At 38.8% G+C, this 17,045-nt stretch overlaps 1 protein-coding gene across 1 annotated transcript in view; it reads right to left on the bottom strand.

Annotated features, from left to right (window-relative positions):
- The window catches only part of XRN2 (5'-3' exoribonuclease 2), a 211,765-nt gene extending 203,366 nt beyond the window's left edge, over positions 1–8,399 (bottom strand). Inside the window, exon 1 of the mRNA XM_053712013.1 lies at positions 8,251–8,399. Coding sequence (XP_053567988.1) covers positions 8,251–8,325 — 75 coding nt within the window. The 5' untranslated portion in view covers positions 8,326–8,399. The remainder of the gene's footprint in view (positions 1–8,250) is intronic.
- Between the last annotated feature and the right edge of the window lie 8,646 nt (positions 8,400–17,045).

Below are 17,045 nucleotides of genomic sequence, written 5' to 3'. Positions count from 1 at the left end.
ACACCCCTCACCACACCCACAATTCAGTTTAACGAATAGCCAAGAAGTGGGGTGATAAAAAAGTGCGAAAGCATATAAAATAAGGAATTGGAATAATTGTGCTTTATACAAAATCATAACCACCACAAAAAAAGGGCGGGCCTCATGGACTCTTGCTAATATGAAAGAAATGAATTTATCAGGTAAGTTCTTACATAAATTATGTTTTCTTTCATGTAATTAGCAAGAGTCCATGAGCTAGTGACGTATGGGATAATGACTACCCAAGATGTGGACCTTTCCACACAAGAGTCACTAGAGAGGGAGGGATAAAATAAAGACAGCCAATTCCTGCTGAAAATAATCCACACCCAAAATAAAGTTTAAAGAAAAACATAAGCAGAAGATTCAAACTGAAACCGCTGCCTGAAGTACTTTTCTACCAAAAACTGCTTCAGAAGAAGAAAATACATCAAAATGGTAGAATTTAGTAAAAGTATGCAAAGAGGACCAAGTTGCTGCTTTGCAGATCTGGTCAACCGAAGCTTCATTCCTAAACGCCCAGGAAGTAGATACTGACCTAGTAGAATGAGCTGTAATTCTCTGAGGCGGAATTTTACCCGACTCAACATAGGCAAGATGAATTAAAGATTTCAACCAAGATGCCAAAGAAATGGCAGAAGCTTTCTGGCCTTTCCTAGAACCGGAAAAGATAACAAATAGACTAGAAGTCTTACGGAAAGATTTCGTAGCTTCAACATAATATTTCAAAGCTCTAACAACATCCAAAGAATGCAACGATTTCTCCTTAGAATTCTTAGGATTAGGACATAATGAAGGAACCACAATTTCTCTACTAATGTTGTTGGAATTCACAACTTTAGGTAAAAATTCAAAAGAAGTTCGCAACACCGCCTTATCCTGATGAAAAATCAGAAAAGGAGACTCACAAGAAAGAGCAGATAATTCAGAAACTCTTCTAGCAGAAGAGATGGCCAAAAGGAACAAAACTTTCCAAGAAAGTAATTTAATGTCCAATGAATGCATAGGTTCAAACGGAGGAGCTTGAAGAGCTCCCAGAACCAAATTCAAACTCCAAGGAGGAGAAATTGACTTAATGACAGGTTTTATACGAACCAAAGCTTGTACAAAACAATGAATATCAGGAAGAATAGAAATCTTTCGGAGAAAAAGAACAGAAAGAGCAGAGATTTGTCCTTTCAAAGAACTTGCGGACAAACCCTTATCTAAACCATCCTGAAGAAACTGTAAAATTCTCGGTATTCTAAAAGAATGCCAAGAAAAATGATGAGAAAGACACCAAGAAATATAAGTCTTCCAGACTCTATAATATATCTCTCGAGATACAGATTTACGAGCCTGTAACATAGTATTAATCACGGAGTCAGAGAAACCTCTTTGACCAAGAATCAAGCGTTCAATCTCCATACCTTTAAATTTAAGGATTTCAGATCCTGATGGAAAAAAGGACCTTGTGATAGAAGGTCTGGTCTTAACGGAAGAGTCCACGGTTGGCAAGAGGCCATCCGGACAAGATCCGCATACCAAAACCTGTGAGGCCATGCTGGAGCTACCAGCAGAACAAACGAGCATTCCTTCAGAATCTTGGAGATCACTCTTGGAAGAAGAACTAGAGGCGGAAAGATATAGGCAGGATGATACTTCCAAGGAAGTGATAATGCATCCACTGCCTCCGCCTGAGGATCCCGGGATCTGGACAGATACCTGGGAAGTTTCTTGTTTAGATGGGACGCCATCAGATCTATTTCTGGAAGTTCCCACATTTGAACAATCTGAAGAAATACCTCTGGGTGAAGAGACCATTCGCCCGGATGCAACATTTGGCGACTTAGATAATCCGCTTCCCAATTGTCTACACCTGGGATATGAACCGCAGAGATTAGACAGGAGCTGGATTCCGCCCAAACCAAAATTCGAGATACTTCTTTCATAGCCAGAGGACTGTGAGTCCCTCCTTGATGATTGATGTATGCCACAGTTGTGACATTGTCTGTCTGAAAACAAATGAACGATTCTCTCTTCAGAAGAGGCCAAAACTGAAGAGCTCTGAAAATTGCACGGAGTTCCAAGATATTGATAGGTAATCTCACCTCCTGAGATTCCCAAACTCCCTGTGCCGTCAGAGATCCCCACACAGCTCCCCAACCTGTGAGACTTGCATCTGTTGAAATTACAGTCCAGGTCGGAAGCACAAAAGAAGCCCCCTGAATTAAACGATGGTGATCTGTCCACCATGTTAGAGAGTGCCGAACAATCGGTTTTAAAGATATTAATTGAGATATCTTCGTGTAATCCTTGCACCATTGCTTCAGCATACAGAGCTGAAGAGGTCGCATGTGAAAACGAGCAAAGGGGATCGCGTCCGATGCAGCAGTCATAAGACCTAGAATTTCCATGCATAAGGCTACCGAAGGGAATGATTGTGACTGAAGGTTTCGACAAGCTGCAATCAATTTTAGACGTCTCTTGTCTGTTAAAGACAGAGTCATGGACACTGAATCCATCTGGAAACCCAGAAAGGTTACCCTTGTCTGAGGAATCAATGAACTTTTTGGTAAATTGATCCTCCAACCATGATCTTGAAGAAACAACACAAGACGATTCGTATGAGATTCTGCTAAATGTAAAGACTGAGCAAGTACCAAGATATCGTCCAAATAAGGAAATACCACAATACCCTGTTCTCTGATTACAGACAGAAGGGCACCGAGAACCTTTGTAAAAATTCTTGGAGCTGTAGCTAGGCCAAACGGCAGAGCCACAAACTGGTAATGCTTGTCCAGAAAAGAGAATCTCAGGAACTGAAAATGATCTGGATGAATCGGAATATGCAGATATGCATCCTGTAAATCTATTGTGGACATATAATTCCCTTGCAGAACAAAAGGCAAGATAGTCCTTATAGTTACCATTTTGAACGTTGGTATCCTTACATAACGATTCAATATTTTTAGATCCAGAACTGGTCTGAAGGAATTCTCCTTCTTTGGTACAATGAAGAGATTTGAATAAAACCCCATCCCCTGTTCCTGAACTGGAACTGGCATAATTACTCCAGTCAACTCTAGATCTGAAACACATTTCAGAAATGCTTGAGCTTTTACTGGATTTACTGGGACACGGGAAAGAAAAAATCTCTTTGCAGGAGGTCTTATCTTGAAACCAATTCTGTACCCTTCTGAAACAATGTTCTGAATCCAAAGATTGTGAACAGAATTGATCCAAATTTCCTTGAAAAAACGTAACCTGCCCCCTACCAGCTGAGCTGGAATGAGGGCCGCACCTTCATGTGGACTTAGAAGCAGGCTTTGCCTTTCTAGCTGGCTTGGATTTATTCCAGACTGGAGATGGTTTCCAAACTGAAACTGCTCCTGAGGATGAAGGATCAGGCTTTTGTTCTTTGTTGAAACGAAAGGAACGAAAACGATTATTAGCTCTGCTTTTACCTTTAGATTTTTTATCCTGTGGTAAAAAAGTTCCTTTCCCACCAGTAACAGTTGAAAGGATGGAATCCAACTGAGAACCAAATAATTTGTTACCCTGGAAAGAAATAGAAAGTAAAGTTGATTTAGAAGCCATATCAGCATTCCAAGTTTTAAGCCATAAAGCTCTTCTAGCTAAAATAGCTAGAGACATAAACCTGACATCAACTCTGATAATATCAAAAATGGCATCACAGATAAAATTATTAGCATGCTGAAGAAGAATAATAATGTCATGAGAATCACGATGTGTTACTTGTTGCGCTAAGGTTTCCAACCAAAAAGTTGAAGCTGCAGCAACATCAGCCAAAGATATAGCAGGTCTAAGAAGATTACCTGAACACAGATAAGCTTTTCTTAGAAAGGACTCAATTTTCCTATCTAGAGGATCCTTAAACGTAGTACCATCTGACGTAGGAATAGTAGTACGTTTAGCAAGGGTAGAAATAGCCCCATCAACTTTAGGGATTTTGTCCCAAAATTCTAATCTGTCAGACGGCACAGGATATAAATGCTTAAAACGTTTAGAAGGAGTAAATGAATTACCCAATTTATCCCATTCTTTGGAAATTACTGCAGAAATAGCATTAGGAACAGGAAAAACTTCTGGAATAACCACAGGAGCTTTAAATACCTTATCTAAACGTTTAGAATTAGTATCAAGAGGACTAGAATCCTCTATTTCTAAAGCAATTAGAACTTCTTTAAGTAAAGAACGAATAAATTCCATTTTAAATAAATATGAAGATTTATCAGCATCAACCTCAGAGACAGAATCCTCTGAACCAGAGGAGTCATCAGAATCAGAATGATGATGTTCATTTAAAAATTCATCTGTAGGGAGAGAAGTTTTAAAAGATTTTTTACGTTTACTAGAAGGAGAAATAACAGACATAGCCTTCTTTATGGATTCAGAAACAAAATCTCTTATATTATCAGGAACATTCTGCACCTTAGATGTTGAGGGAACTGCAACAGGCAATGGTACTTTACTAAAGGAAATATTATCTGCTTTAACAAGTTTGTCATGACAATCAATACAAACAACAGCTGGAGAAATAGCTACCAAAAGTTTACAGCAGATACACTTAGCTTTGGTAGATTCAGCACTTGACAGCGATTTTCCTGTAGTATCTTCTGGCTCAGATGCAACGTGAGACATCTTGCAATATGTAAGAGAAAAAACAACATATAAAGCAAAATTGATCAAATTCCTTAAATGACAGTTTCAGGAATGGGAAAGAATGCCAAAGAACAAGCTTCTAGCAACCAGAAGCAATAAAAAAATGAGACTTAAATAATGTGGAGACAAAAGCGACGCCCATATTTTTTCGCGCCAAATAAGACGCCCACATTATTTGGCGCCTAAATGCTTTTTGGCGCCAAAAATGACGCCACATCCGGAACGCCGACATTTTTGGCGCGAAATAACGTCAAAGAATGACGCAACTTCCGGCGACACGTATGACGCCGGAAACGGAAATAGAATTTTTGCGCCAAAAAAGTCCGCGCCAAGAATGACGCAATAAAATGAAGCATTTTCAGCCCCCGCGAGCCTAACAGCCCACAGGGAAAAAGTCAAATTTTAAGGTAAGAAAAAATGGTCAAATCAAAATGCATTATCCCAAATATGAAACTGACTGTCTGAAAATAAGGAAAGTTGAACATTCTGAGTCAAGGCAAATAAATGTTTGAATACATATATTTAGAACTTTATAAATAAAGTGCCCAACCATAGCTTGGAGTGTCACAGAAAATAAGACTTACTTACCCCAGGACACTCATCTACATATAGCAGATAGCCAAACCAGTACTGAAACGAGAATCAGCAGAGGTAATGGTATATATAAGAGTATATCGTCGATCTGAAAAGGGAGGTAAGAGATGAATCTCTACGACCGATAACAGAGAACCTATGAAATAGACCCCTTAGAAGGAGATCACTGCATTCAAATAGGCAATACTCTCCTCACATCCCTCTGACATTCACTGCACGCTGAGAGGAAAACCGGGCTCCAACTTGCTGCGGAGCGCATATCAACGTAGAATCTAGCACAAACTTACTTCACCACCTCCATCGGAGGCAAAGTTTGTAAAACTGAATTGTGGGTGTGGTGAGGGGTGCATTTATAGGCATTTTGAGGTTTGGGAAACTTTGCCCCTCCTGGTAGGAATGTATATCCCATACGTCACTAGCTCATGGACTCTTGCTAATTACATGAAAGAAACATTTATGCAAAGAAAAATCTAGTGTACAACGTCCCTTTAAATAGCAAAGGTGACCTGTTTAAATAAATTAATATACATTTAATTCATTAATCTAGCTTACAAAGACATTAAAGGGATACTGAACCCAAATTTTTTCAGTCATGCAATTTTAAAGGACCAATCAACACATTAGATTTGCATAATCAACAAATGCAAGATAACAAGACAATGCAATAGCACTTAGTCTGAACTTCAAATGAGTAATAGATTTTTTTATAACGAATTGCAAAGTTATGTATATTTCCACTCCCCTTGTACCATGTGATAGCAATCAGCCAATCACAAATGCATATACGTATAGTCTGTGAATTCTTGCACATGCTCAGTAGGATCTGGTGACTCAAAAAGTGTAAATATAAAAGAATGTGCACATTTTTTTTAATGGAAGTAAATTGGAAAGTTGTTTAAAATGACATGCTGTATCTGAATCATGAAAATGTAATTTCACCTGAGTGTCCCTTTAAGCAACTTTCTAATTTACTTCTATTAATTTTTCTTCGTTCTCTTGCTATCTTTATTTGAAAAAGAAGGCATCTAAGCTAAGGAGCCAGCAAATGTTTGGTTCAGATCCATGGACAGCACTTGTTTATTGGTGCGGTCCAATCAGCAAGGACAACCCAGTTTGTTCACAAAAAATGGGCTGGCATCAAAACTTACATTCTTGCTTTTCAAATAAACATACCAAGAGAATGAAGAAAATTTGATAATAATAGGAGTAAATTAGAAAGTTGCATGCTCTATCTGAATCACGAAAGAAAAATGTTGGGTTCAGTGTCCCTTTAAGGTTGTGTTTTATTTCTATTCATGTACAAACAGCATTATTTACCATCACTTTAACCTCTTACCAACAGACAACATACTCAGCACATTGGCTATCGTTTCTGCATTTAGGGGTTAAAGGGACAGAATACTCAAACATTTTGTTGTCTTTAATGTTTTCCTAACAATCCATTTTACCTGCTGGATTGTATTAAAGGATTACTGTTTTTTACTTTTTTCGTTACACAATAGTCCCATATTTTGTATAATTATCTATTAAAAGCTACTAACCTATATTTTGTATAAAACTAAGCTTACAAACCTTATATTTTTACTAAATTTTACCCGGCCATGACGTCACCTTTTCCAGCCCACCGTTTTCGGCATAGTGTGTATATGAAATGATTAACCAATAAGATTTCACTCCTATGCATATCATAAGCAGCATAACCCTTCCTAATAAGCCTGCGCATCAATTCAGCTAAATCACGCATGCGCATTTGTAATCGTAGAAGCCGAAGTTACCCACATCTCTGTTAGTTTTACGCTTGCGCATTGGAGGGAACTGCTGCTGATAGAATTGACTTGCCTTATTCTACTGCAGATGGTGACGTTTCCTGTGATGCTGCGGTAACTCGCGCATGCGCATTAGTTCAGAAAAACGCCATCTTACAACTGCAGTTGTCAGCACGAATTGGGAATTTGTAACGACTGACATACAAGTAGGTAGGGAAACAATAGTTCAAAGTAAATTATTGGCAAAAGGGTACATATTTAATAAATGAAGTACATTAGAAAATAGGAGTTTTAAAACAATACTACGATTTTATTTGCATATCATTTCTGACTACAGTGTCCCTTTAAACGGTTTACAAACAGCTGATTTACCTTTAATTTATTTAAAATGTCTGATTTTGCCTGTTATACCCCCACCTATACTGAATATTTCCTGGCTAAAGACAAGCTATGTAATCAGAGCAGTAGAGGAAATTACAGTCCCAGTGGGGAATGGGAGAGCTAAAAGTTCTAATAATTGTATACAGATAAAATAAGGATGTGTGATCTCTCTACAAGCTTAGCCTATTTTGATAGGCTTTGGTTACATATAGCAAGTCCAGATATTTCATTTACATCAAGAAACAATTTCTCAAACATTTTATACTCTACAGCTGGTATATTAAATTACTGGAAACACAATTGTACGATACATTGTCCCTTTAAAAAGCACAGGTCTTGCCAACAGTGTCGATTGTTGCTGCCTTAACCATTCAGGAACACATAATAGCTAAATAATAAAATTCTTAACGCATTTACTTTTTACACTTCAGCTGCTCATTAATTTATGTAATACGTGCATAACATATACATTTGATAAAGAATTAGCCTTACGAGGATAAATTACTGCGAAATATTATATTACATATATGCTTATACACTATTGTACATTGCAGCAGGATACTACTGTTCGAAAACAACAGTTTGCACTAAATATATTCAGGCTACATATAGGTGTGAGTTCCATTGAACCATACATAAAATCAAGTATTCCTCATACTTTACCTAACATATTTGATAACAAAGATACATATATATTTCTCCTCTGACATTTGTGATTATACACGCTATTGTACTGGATACCAGAGTACGGGTCTGCTTTGTAAAAAAAAAAAAACTTGAAATTGCCCACAAGTCTGCCGCGCCAATTAAATCCATAACCTACCTTCTCCTCTACTGAGTGCACGACAATAGATGGGTATTTGCGGCTCAGCCAGCGGAAAAAGGCCGGTACTCCCATGCTGATAACAAGTGGCTGGGAGGAAAGCAAAACAGGCCGCAGACAATACACGCTACGCAGTAAGAAACAGGAAACCGCAATGCTTCGTGGGTAAAAAAATATCACTCCTCAAACACTATAGGACGAGGAAGGAAACCAATATTTTTGTGTACTTATTGGCTGTCTTGTAGACCAGGATGTATACGTTCAATCGCCATTTTGAGTGAGGGCGCTGTGCCCCTAAGTGATGTTTCATTGTTCTTTTTATTATAGTTCTCGCAAAAAAGATAACGAAATCTTTTGAGTAGCGTCTTTGTTTGGATATACTTTGAATATTTTTGCTTTTTAGGTTTTATAATTGTGCAGTGGCTTTAAAATATTGTTACATAATTTCAATACTTTCAAAATTTCTGTAAAGGCTTTTTCAGAGGAATTTGCATTTTATACCATTGACATAAAAAGTACTATATGGAGAGGGATCTATTAATCTATATAACTCTATTATTATTATTACCTTTATTTGCAATGAAGGTGAAATCTGTGAGTTTAGCGTTCTAAATTATTTTGTCTGCTAAATATGGCATTATTTTACTTTACACATTGGTAATGGGAGTCCAGCTGATGACTAACAACAATACTGTAGCGTTTGTGTCTCCAGGCATATAAATTTAGATTTTGGGGTATAAAGTCCCTGTTTTTCCTATAGACTTTCCACAGCCAGCTAACTAGCTCTGCTCACCTACATGGATACATTGTATGAAAATAATGTTATTTGTTTCAAGTTGGAGTTTGCGAACTTGTCCTAGGACTTTTAAAGTGATATTTTAAATGTTATTGTGGACATTCTTTTAATTTAAGTATTTTTATGTATTAATTAACTGATGCACACATGGATTAAATTGTAATAATTGTTAACCTAAGACATGTTTTGATTGTAACATTTAGCTTACTTGTAGCGCAATATAGACATTTTTCTTTTGTACATTGTACGAAACCCTCAGCCTACATATTTTATACATTTCTGCAGGTTTTTATAAATTTTAATTAATCTCTCAATGCTGGCATATTTCCTGATACCTTCAAGCATGCGTCAATCATACCAATCCTAAAAAAGTCCTCGCTTGACCCCTCCACCCCTTCTAACTATCGACCGGTCTCCTTACTTCCCTTTGCTTCAAAATTATTGGAATGACTGGTCTATAATCGGCTTACTCAATTTCTCACAACTAACTCCTTACTTGATCTACTATAATCTGGTTTCCTCCCTAAACACTCAACAGAAACCGCTTTTACTAAAGTAACAAATGACCTTTTATCAGCTAAATCTTCTTGACCTGTCCGCTGCCTTTGACACAGTTGACCATCCTCTCCTCCTAAAAATACTATATTCATTTGGCATCCGAGACACAGTCCTCTCCTGGTTTGCCTCATGTCTCTCAAACCACTCGTTTTCAGTTTCCTTTGACAACATATCTTATCATCCTATGCCTCTCTCAATTGGCGTACCGCAAGGCTCTGTCTTGGGTCCCTTGCTTTTCTCTCTCTATACATCCTCCCTTAGCCTCCTTTAAATTACAGTACCACTTATATGCTGATGATACCCAAATCTATCTTTCCTCTCCAGATATCTCTCCCTCTTTACTCAACCAGATTTCCAACTGCCTCTCTGCAATTTCCTCTTGGATTTCTTAACACTACCTGCAACTCAATCTGTCCAAAACTGAGCTGCTTCTTATTCCCTCCTCTTAGAGACATCCAACACCTGACATTTCTCTGACGGTTGCAGACTCTATTCTCAACACCTCACACCAGGTCCGCTGTCTGGGGGTTACACTTGACTCAGAACTCACATTCAACCCACATATACAAGCACTTACCAAATCCTGCCATTCACACCTACACAACATTTCCAGAATTCGTCCCTTACTTACTCAAAAAACTACAAAAATACTTATTCATTCCCTCATTTCATCACGCATTGATTATTGCAATCTACTTCTAAATGGCTTTCCAAAACACCACCTCTCCTCCCTCCAATCTATTATAAATGCTTCTGCTAGACTCATCCACATAAGTCGCCGATCTACATCAGCTGCTCCACTCTGCCAGTCTCTAGAAGGTTAGTAGAATAGTACAGATCAGGAGCACCAGTTCATCCGATTTAAATAAACTTAACATTTATTGGTGGTAAATAACAGCTGGATGTCAGTAAGTGGCTATGCAGTGTCCATAGTGCTAACACGTTTTGGCATTAGCCGTAGTCATAGCTTAATGAGAATACAGCATACACAATCTTTAAAAGACCTTCTGTACATTGATAGGTTGATTAAAATTCAAACCCTGCTTACTGATTGGTTAGTTTATCAGCTACTGTCAGATCCTATCTGCCTCCTGTTACTGTTCCTTTAAATTCTCTTGTCAGCCTATAAAACCCCACAGCTTCTCTAACTCTTTGCTGGATTATTTTTCCTGTCTCTGACGTTTCAGAGTTTGAGTGAACCAATCCGGTTCTCACCTTTCAGGAAGTCAGTTGCTTCTGTGGTCTCTGCTCCTCTCAAGCCTTTTGCGCTCTTCCTAACACTCTGCGCTCAGAGCCTGTCAGCTCTCACTGCCTCTCAGCACTCACAGCCTGTCAGCACACGCTGTTACGTCATCAGCTGCAGCCGCAATCGTTACCGCTCTCACAGATCCTCAGAGCAGGGGTAAATCAAGTTGTATTATCTTCTGGCTTGTGACGGTTCCCTCTAACAGCAACCCCAGGTCGTATACTTCCAAACTGGTGATATTTATTCTTGTTCATGAACGCTGTAACTCCTATATACATATTTTAAACTACAGTATTACTCTCCATATTATTACTTGTGATTTCTACCATTTTCTCCACGCCTCTGCACAGTGATACAGACTCCAGTGTCTGTCTATCACTACTTCATTAGGCATATATCAAACTCAGATTCTTTGCCTGCAGTACTTTCAGCTGTTTGTAGTCAAGTAAACTGAGACATTCATTTACCAGAAAGTATACTTCCAATATAAAAAGTTTTCTTTACAAAATATACTGATACTGTTCAAAAGGTGTGATATAATAATCCAGCCCAAAAAAAAAAGTATATACACTGGTGCTACAGTTATGGATATCACTGAGGTATCAAATCAATTAACAGTGCTCACACAGCGCATGGATAATGTGACTCAATCAATCAGGGAATTACAAGGTGAAACCCAGGTGTTAAAAGATTGTGTGAGAGAGATGTATGCAGTTAAAACTGCACAACCAGAACCTCAGGTTTCCATGCCAGATAAATTCAGTGGTAACAGGGCTAATTTCAAAGAATTCAGAAATGCCTGTTTGCTTCTGTTTGAACTCAAACCTAAAACTTATAATACTGACCGGTTAAAGGTTCTAACCATTATTTCTTATTTAAGGGCTGAGCCCCGTATTTGGGCTGACAGTCTATTTGAAAACCAAAATACTATATTAGATCCACTACAAGATTTCCTAAAGGCATTTTCTTCTTTGTATGATGACCCTTTCAAGCAGGAATCCGCCGAGACATCACTTAGGGGTTTAAAACAAGGCAGACAGCCTGTTGAGAATTATATATCCCAATTTAAAATATATGCCATCGAATCCAAATGGAATGAGGCATCACTAAGACATCAATTTAGAATTGGACTCAGCGAGGAGATAAAGGATGAGTTGTCCCGCACTGGAGTACCAACCAGGTTGGAAGATCTCTGTAGTCTCTGTACTACCATAGACAGACGTCTGCGTGAACGCAAACTTGAGAGATCTGGTACCTCATCAATTTATAAAAAGTACACCACCTCAGCTCCAATTCCTAAGGAGTCAGAAACACCGATGGAGATCGGGTTTATGCGTGGTCCACTTTCTACTGAAGAGAAAAGTAGAAGACGCGCTTTAAGATTGTGCATGTACTGTGCATCCCCAGAGCATGATGTGAACGCCTGCCCTCTTTTGAAAAAGACAAAACTTGTTAAGACAATTTCTAATTCTCTTAGCCTATCTTTAAACAAAAAATCCAACACTCATATTACATTGCCACTTATCTTACAGTGGGATCTCCATCACATTGAAGTCGAGGCTTTAATCGATACCGGGGCTTCATAAAGTTATATCGATTCACAATTTGTTAACCTAAATAAAATTCCCTTCCTTGCAAAACAGGTTTCCGTCTCAATTAATTTAGTTGATGGATCATCTCTTTCCACAGGTCCTATAACTCATGAGACTATACCCTTACTACTCTGCATTAATTCACGTCACAGGGAGGTTATTCGTTTTGACATTATCCCTAGCCCTTTATATCCTATCATTCTAGGCTTATCTTGGCTGCAATTACACAAACCTGATTTTGACTGGCAACACTCGACAGTAAATCTAAATTCCACATATTGTACACAAACTTGTTATCCACTTGACAATATTTTACTCACCACTACTGAAAATATACCTACTGAATATCAAAACTTCCAGGATGTATTTAATAAAATTGAGGCACAGGTCCTTCCGCCACACAGGCCATACGACTGCCCCATTGACCTTCTTCCTGGTGCAACTATTCCCGTAGGTCACATTTATCCATTGTCAAAACCTGAACTTGATCACTTGAAGTTATACTTACAAGAGAATTTAGCCAAAGGTTTTATAAGACCTTCAACCTCCCCAGCTGGGGCTGGTATTTTTTTCGTTAAAAATAAAGATCAGACTCTCAGGCCTATAATAGATTATAGAGAGCTAAACAAAAGAACAAAAAAAAAACGCTATCCACTCCCACTTATACCTGAACTTATAGAGAGGTTACGCACTGCCAAGATCTTTACAAAATTGGATCTCAGGGGTGCTTACAATCTCATACGAATGAGGGCTGGAGATGAATGGTTGACGGCATTTAGAACCCGGTATGGCCATTACGAATATACTGTCATGCCGTTCGGCCTTTGTAATGCCCCAGCAACATTTCAATGTTTTATTAATGACATCTTCCGTGACATTTTAGATAATTTTGTAGTTGTATATCTAGACGATATACTCATTTATTCAGACACTGAACAACAGCATACCACCCATGTTAGGACTGTTTTAGCACGTTTACGAGAACATAAATTGTACGCCAAAGTAGAAAAATGTGAGTTCCATAGTTCAAGGGTCACTTTTTTGGGATATGTTATTTCCAACTCTGGAATTATGATGGATGACTCAAAAATCCATGCGATAACCCAATGGCCAACTCCTAATACCAAGAAACAGGTACAACGGTTTCTTGGATTCGCCAACTTTTACCGTAAGTTTATTTGTAATTTTGCACATACAGCCAGACCTCTTACTGACTTGACTAAGTTGGGAAAGCCTTTTAAATGGACTGATGAATGTGAACAGGTCTTCCAAAAATTAAAAAAGGACTTCACCACAGCTCCCATACTGCAGTTTCCAGACACTAACAGACAGTTCATAGTTGAGGTTGACGCTTCGGATTATGCTCTGGGGGCAATCTTGTCGTAAAAAACAACTCTTACTGATAAAATGCATCCAGTTGCTTACCTATCCAGACTACTTACATCTGCCGAACGTAAATACCCCGTTGGGGAAAGAGAATTACTGGCGATCAAGATTGCGTTTGAGCAGTGGAGACACCTACTTGAAGGTGCTACATGTCCTATTGTAGTTATAACGGATCATAAAAACTTGCAGTACTTACAGCAAAATAGAACTCTCTCAGCCAGACAACTTCGCTGGAATCTCTACTTCTCTCGATTCGACTTTATCATAACTTATTGACCAGGTAGTCGAAATGGTAAGGCTGATGCCCTTTCCAGAAGGGACTTCAGACCTCTTACTCTGGAAGCACCATCTACCATTATTCCAAAATCTAAAATTCTAGGGTTACTTATAACCTCTCATCCAGATTTTCAAACCTCTCAAATCAATGATCCATCCAAACCACTGCATCTCCTTCATACAAAACAAAACGGGTTGTATTATTACAAAAGCTTACTATATATACCTCCTACTTGCAGGACTGATCTCCTTCACTCTTGTCATACCTCTCCTCTATCTGGACATTTAGGTTTTAGGAAAACACTGGATTTGCTTCGCCGTCACTATTGGTGGCCAGCTATGACCACATCAGTTCAAAATTTCATCACTCAATGTACCACTTGTGCAACTTCGAAACCAAGTCATCGATTTCCAATAGGGTTGCTCCAATCATACCCGGTTCCTGAAACTCCTTGGTCCCATATCGCAATGGATTACATTGTCGACCTCCCACCATCCAACTGTTACACTTCAGTACTTGTAATAGTAGACTTATTCACGAAAATGGCACATTTTGTCCCTGCAGTTGGTTTACCTACTGCTCAAGAGACCTGCGACATGTTCATCAAAGAAGTAGTCCGCCTACACGGGCTCCCCACAGTGATTTTGACTGATAGGGGTTCACAATTTACGTCTCGATTCTGGAGGACCCTCTGCCAAACCCTGCAAATTACTCAAAAATTCACAACTTCTTATCACCCCCAGTCCAACGGGCAAGCAGAACGAACTAACCAATGGTTGGAGCAGTATCTGCAGTGTTTCTGCTCAAACCAACAAGACACTTGGGTGAAGCATCTAGCTTTGGCAGAATTCGCTTATAATAATTCCATTAACTCATCCACCTCTTTCAGCCCGTTCTTTCTCAATTATGGTTTACATCCAAGGATTTCCTACCTACCCTACACTCCATCCTCAAACCCAAGGGTGAATGATGCTGTAAACGATATCTCCCAAACTTTCACCATTGCTCATCGTAACATTCAATCTGCACAAGCATCACATAAAAAATACTACGATTTGCGTCATACACCTCAACCTACTTATCAAATTGGTCAACATGTATGGCTCTCTACTAAAAATCTACGCTTACGTACCCCATCTAAGAAGTTAAGTAAACTTTTTATTGGTCCTTTCCCAATTGTGGACATTAAACATCCTACGACTGTTACTCTTCAACTACCTGATGCCTACAAAATTCATCCCACATTCCATGTTTCCCTAGTGAAACCCTGTCTTGTTCACAACCTGACCCCCGATTTGGTCTCCCACAACGTAGCCCAGGATCTGGAATATGAGGTGCATTCTATTGTTGATTCCAGGCGCAGAAAGGGTGTTCTGGAATATCTCATCCACTGGAAGGACTTCGATCATTCTGAGGACTCCTGGGAGCCGGCTACTTCTGTATCTGCTCCTAGGTGTGTGTCCCTGTTCCACCTTCGTAACCCCGATAGGCCTGCACCCTGAACACTCGTGGTGCGTTCCTTTTGGGGGGGCTGTGTCAGATCCTATCTGCCTCCTGTTACTGTTCCTTTAAATTTCTCTTGTCAGCCTATAAAACCCCATAGCTTCTCTAACTCTTTGCTGGATTATTTTTCCTGTCTTTGACGTTTCAGAGTTTCAGTGAACCAATCCGGTTCTCACCTTTCAGGAAGTCAGTTGCTTCTGTGGTCTCTGCTCCTCTCAAGCTGTTTGCGCTCTTCCTAACACTCTGCGCTCAGAGCCTGTCAGCTCTCACTGCCTCTCAGCACTCACAGCCTGTCAGCACACGCTGTTACGTCATCAGCTGCAGCCGCAATCGTTACCGCTCTCACAGATCCAGGGGTAAATCAAGTTGTATTATCTTCTGGCTTGTGACGGTTCCCTCTAACAGCAACCCCAGGTCGTATACTTCCAAACTGGTGATATTTATTCTTGTTCATGAACGCTGTAACTCCTATATACATATTTTAAACTACAGTATTACTCTCCATATTATTACTTGTGATTTCTACCATTTTCTCCACGCCTCTGCACAGTGATACAGACTACAGTGTCTGTCTATCACTACTGCATTAGGCATATATCAAACTCAGATTCTTTGCCTGCAGTACTTTCAGCTGTTTGTAGTCAAGGAAACTGAGACATTCATTTACCAGAAAGTATACTTCCAATATAAAAAGTTTTCTTTACAAAATATACTGATACTGTTCAAAAGGTGTGATAGCTACCTTCCCTAAACAATCCAAATTATGGTAAAGAATAGTAATTAATTATTCAACCCCTTGCTATACTTTTAAAAGGGGGTAGGGAAACAATTAGAAACCCATTGTTTGCATCAAATTTATGAAAATTGAGACAAAGGGGCCTATTTATGAAAGGTCTTGCGGACCTGATCCGACGGTGCGGATCAGGTCCGCAAGACCTCGCTGAATGGGGAGAGCAATACACTCCCCGTATTCAGATTGGCCGCCAGCAGGGAGGTGTCAATCAACCCGATTCTATCACTAGCATTGTTATCAAAGTCCTTATAATATCTGGTATCCATTATACCAGATAATTTAAAGAATATAATTGCACAAATGCATTGTTATAATTAAAATGCCAAGTGTATATATAGTATCTGATATGCATTTTTTTATGCTTGCTAAAATATAATCCAATGAGATCAAATAAAATACAAAGTACAATGACAAACTATATAATATAATTCATATGTTAACATTATATTGCAAATGCTAATTAATTGGGAGCATATCGTAAACAACTTTAAAGAAATTAATTATAATATATAAATACATGAATAAAATTGTGCTGCGGAGCATAGAGATCTTATCATCTAGTTAACATTTGTAGAATGTTATACTATCAAGTGTACCTTATAATAAGAATACTTAGGGGCAAATAATCCTCTCTTAAACTTATG

Source organism: Bombina bombina, chromosome 4, assembly GCF_027579735.1.
Source record: "Bombina bombina isolate aBomBom1 chromosome 4, aBomBom1.pri, whole genome shotgun sequence".
NCBI lineage: Eukaryota > Metazoa > Chordata > Amphibia > Anura > Bombinatoridae > Bombina > Bombina bombina.
The sequence above is the reverse complement of the archived record's forward strand: the minus strand, read 5'-3'. Positions and strand labels throughout refer to the sequence as shown.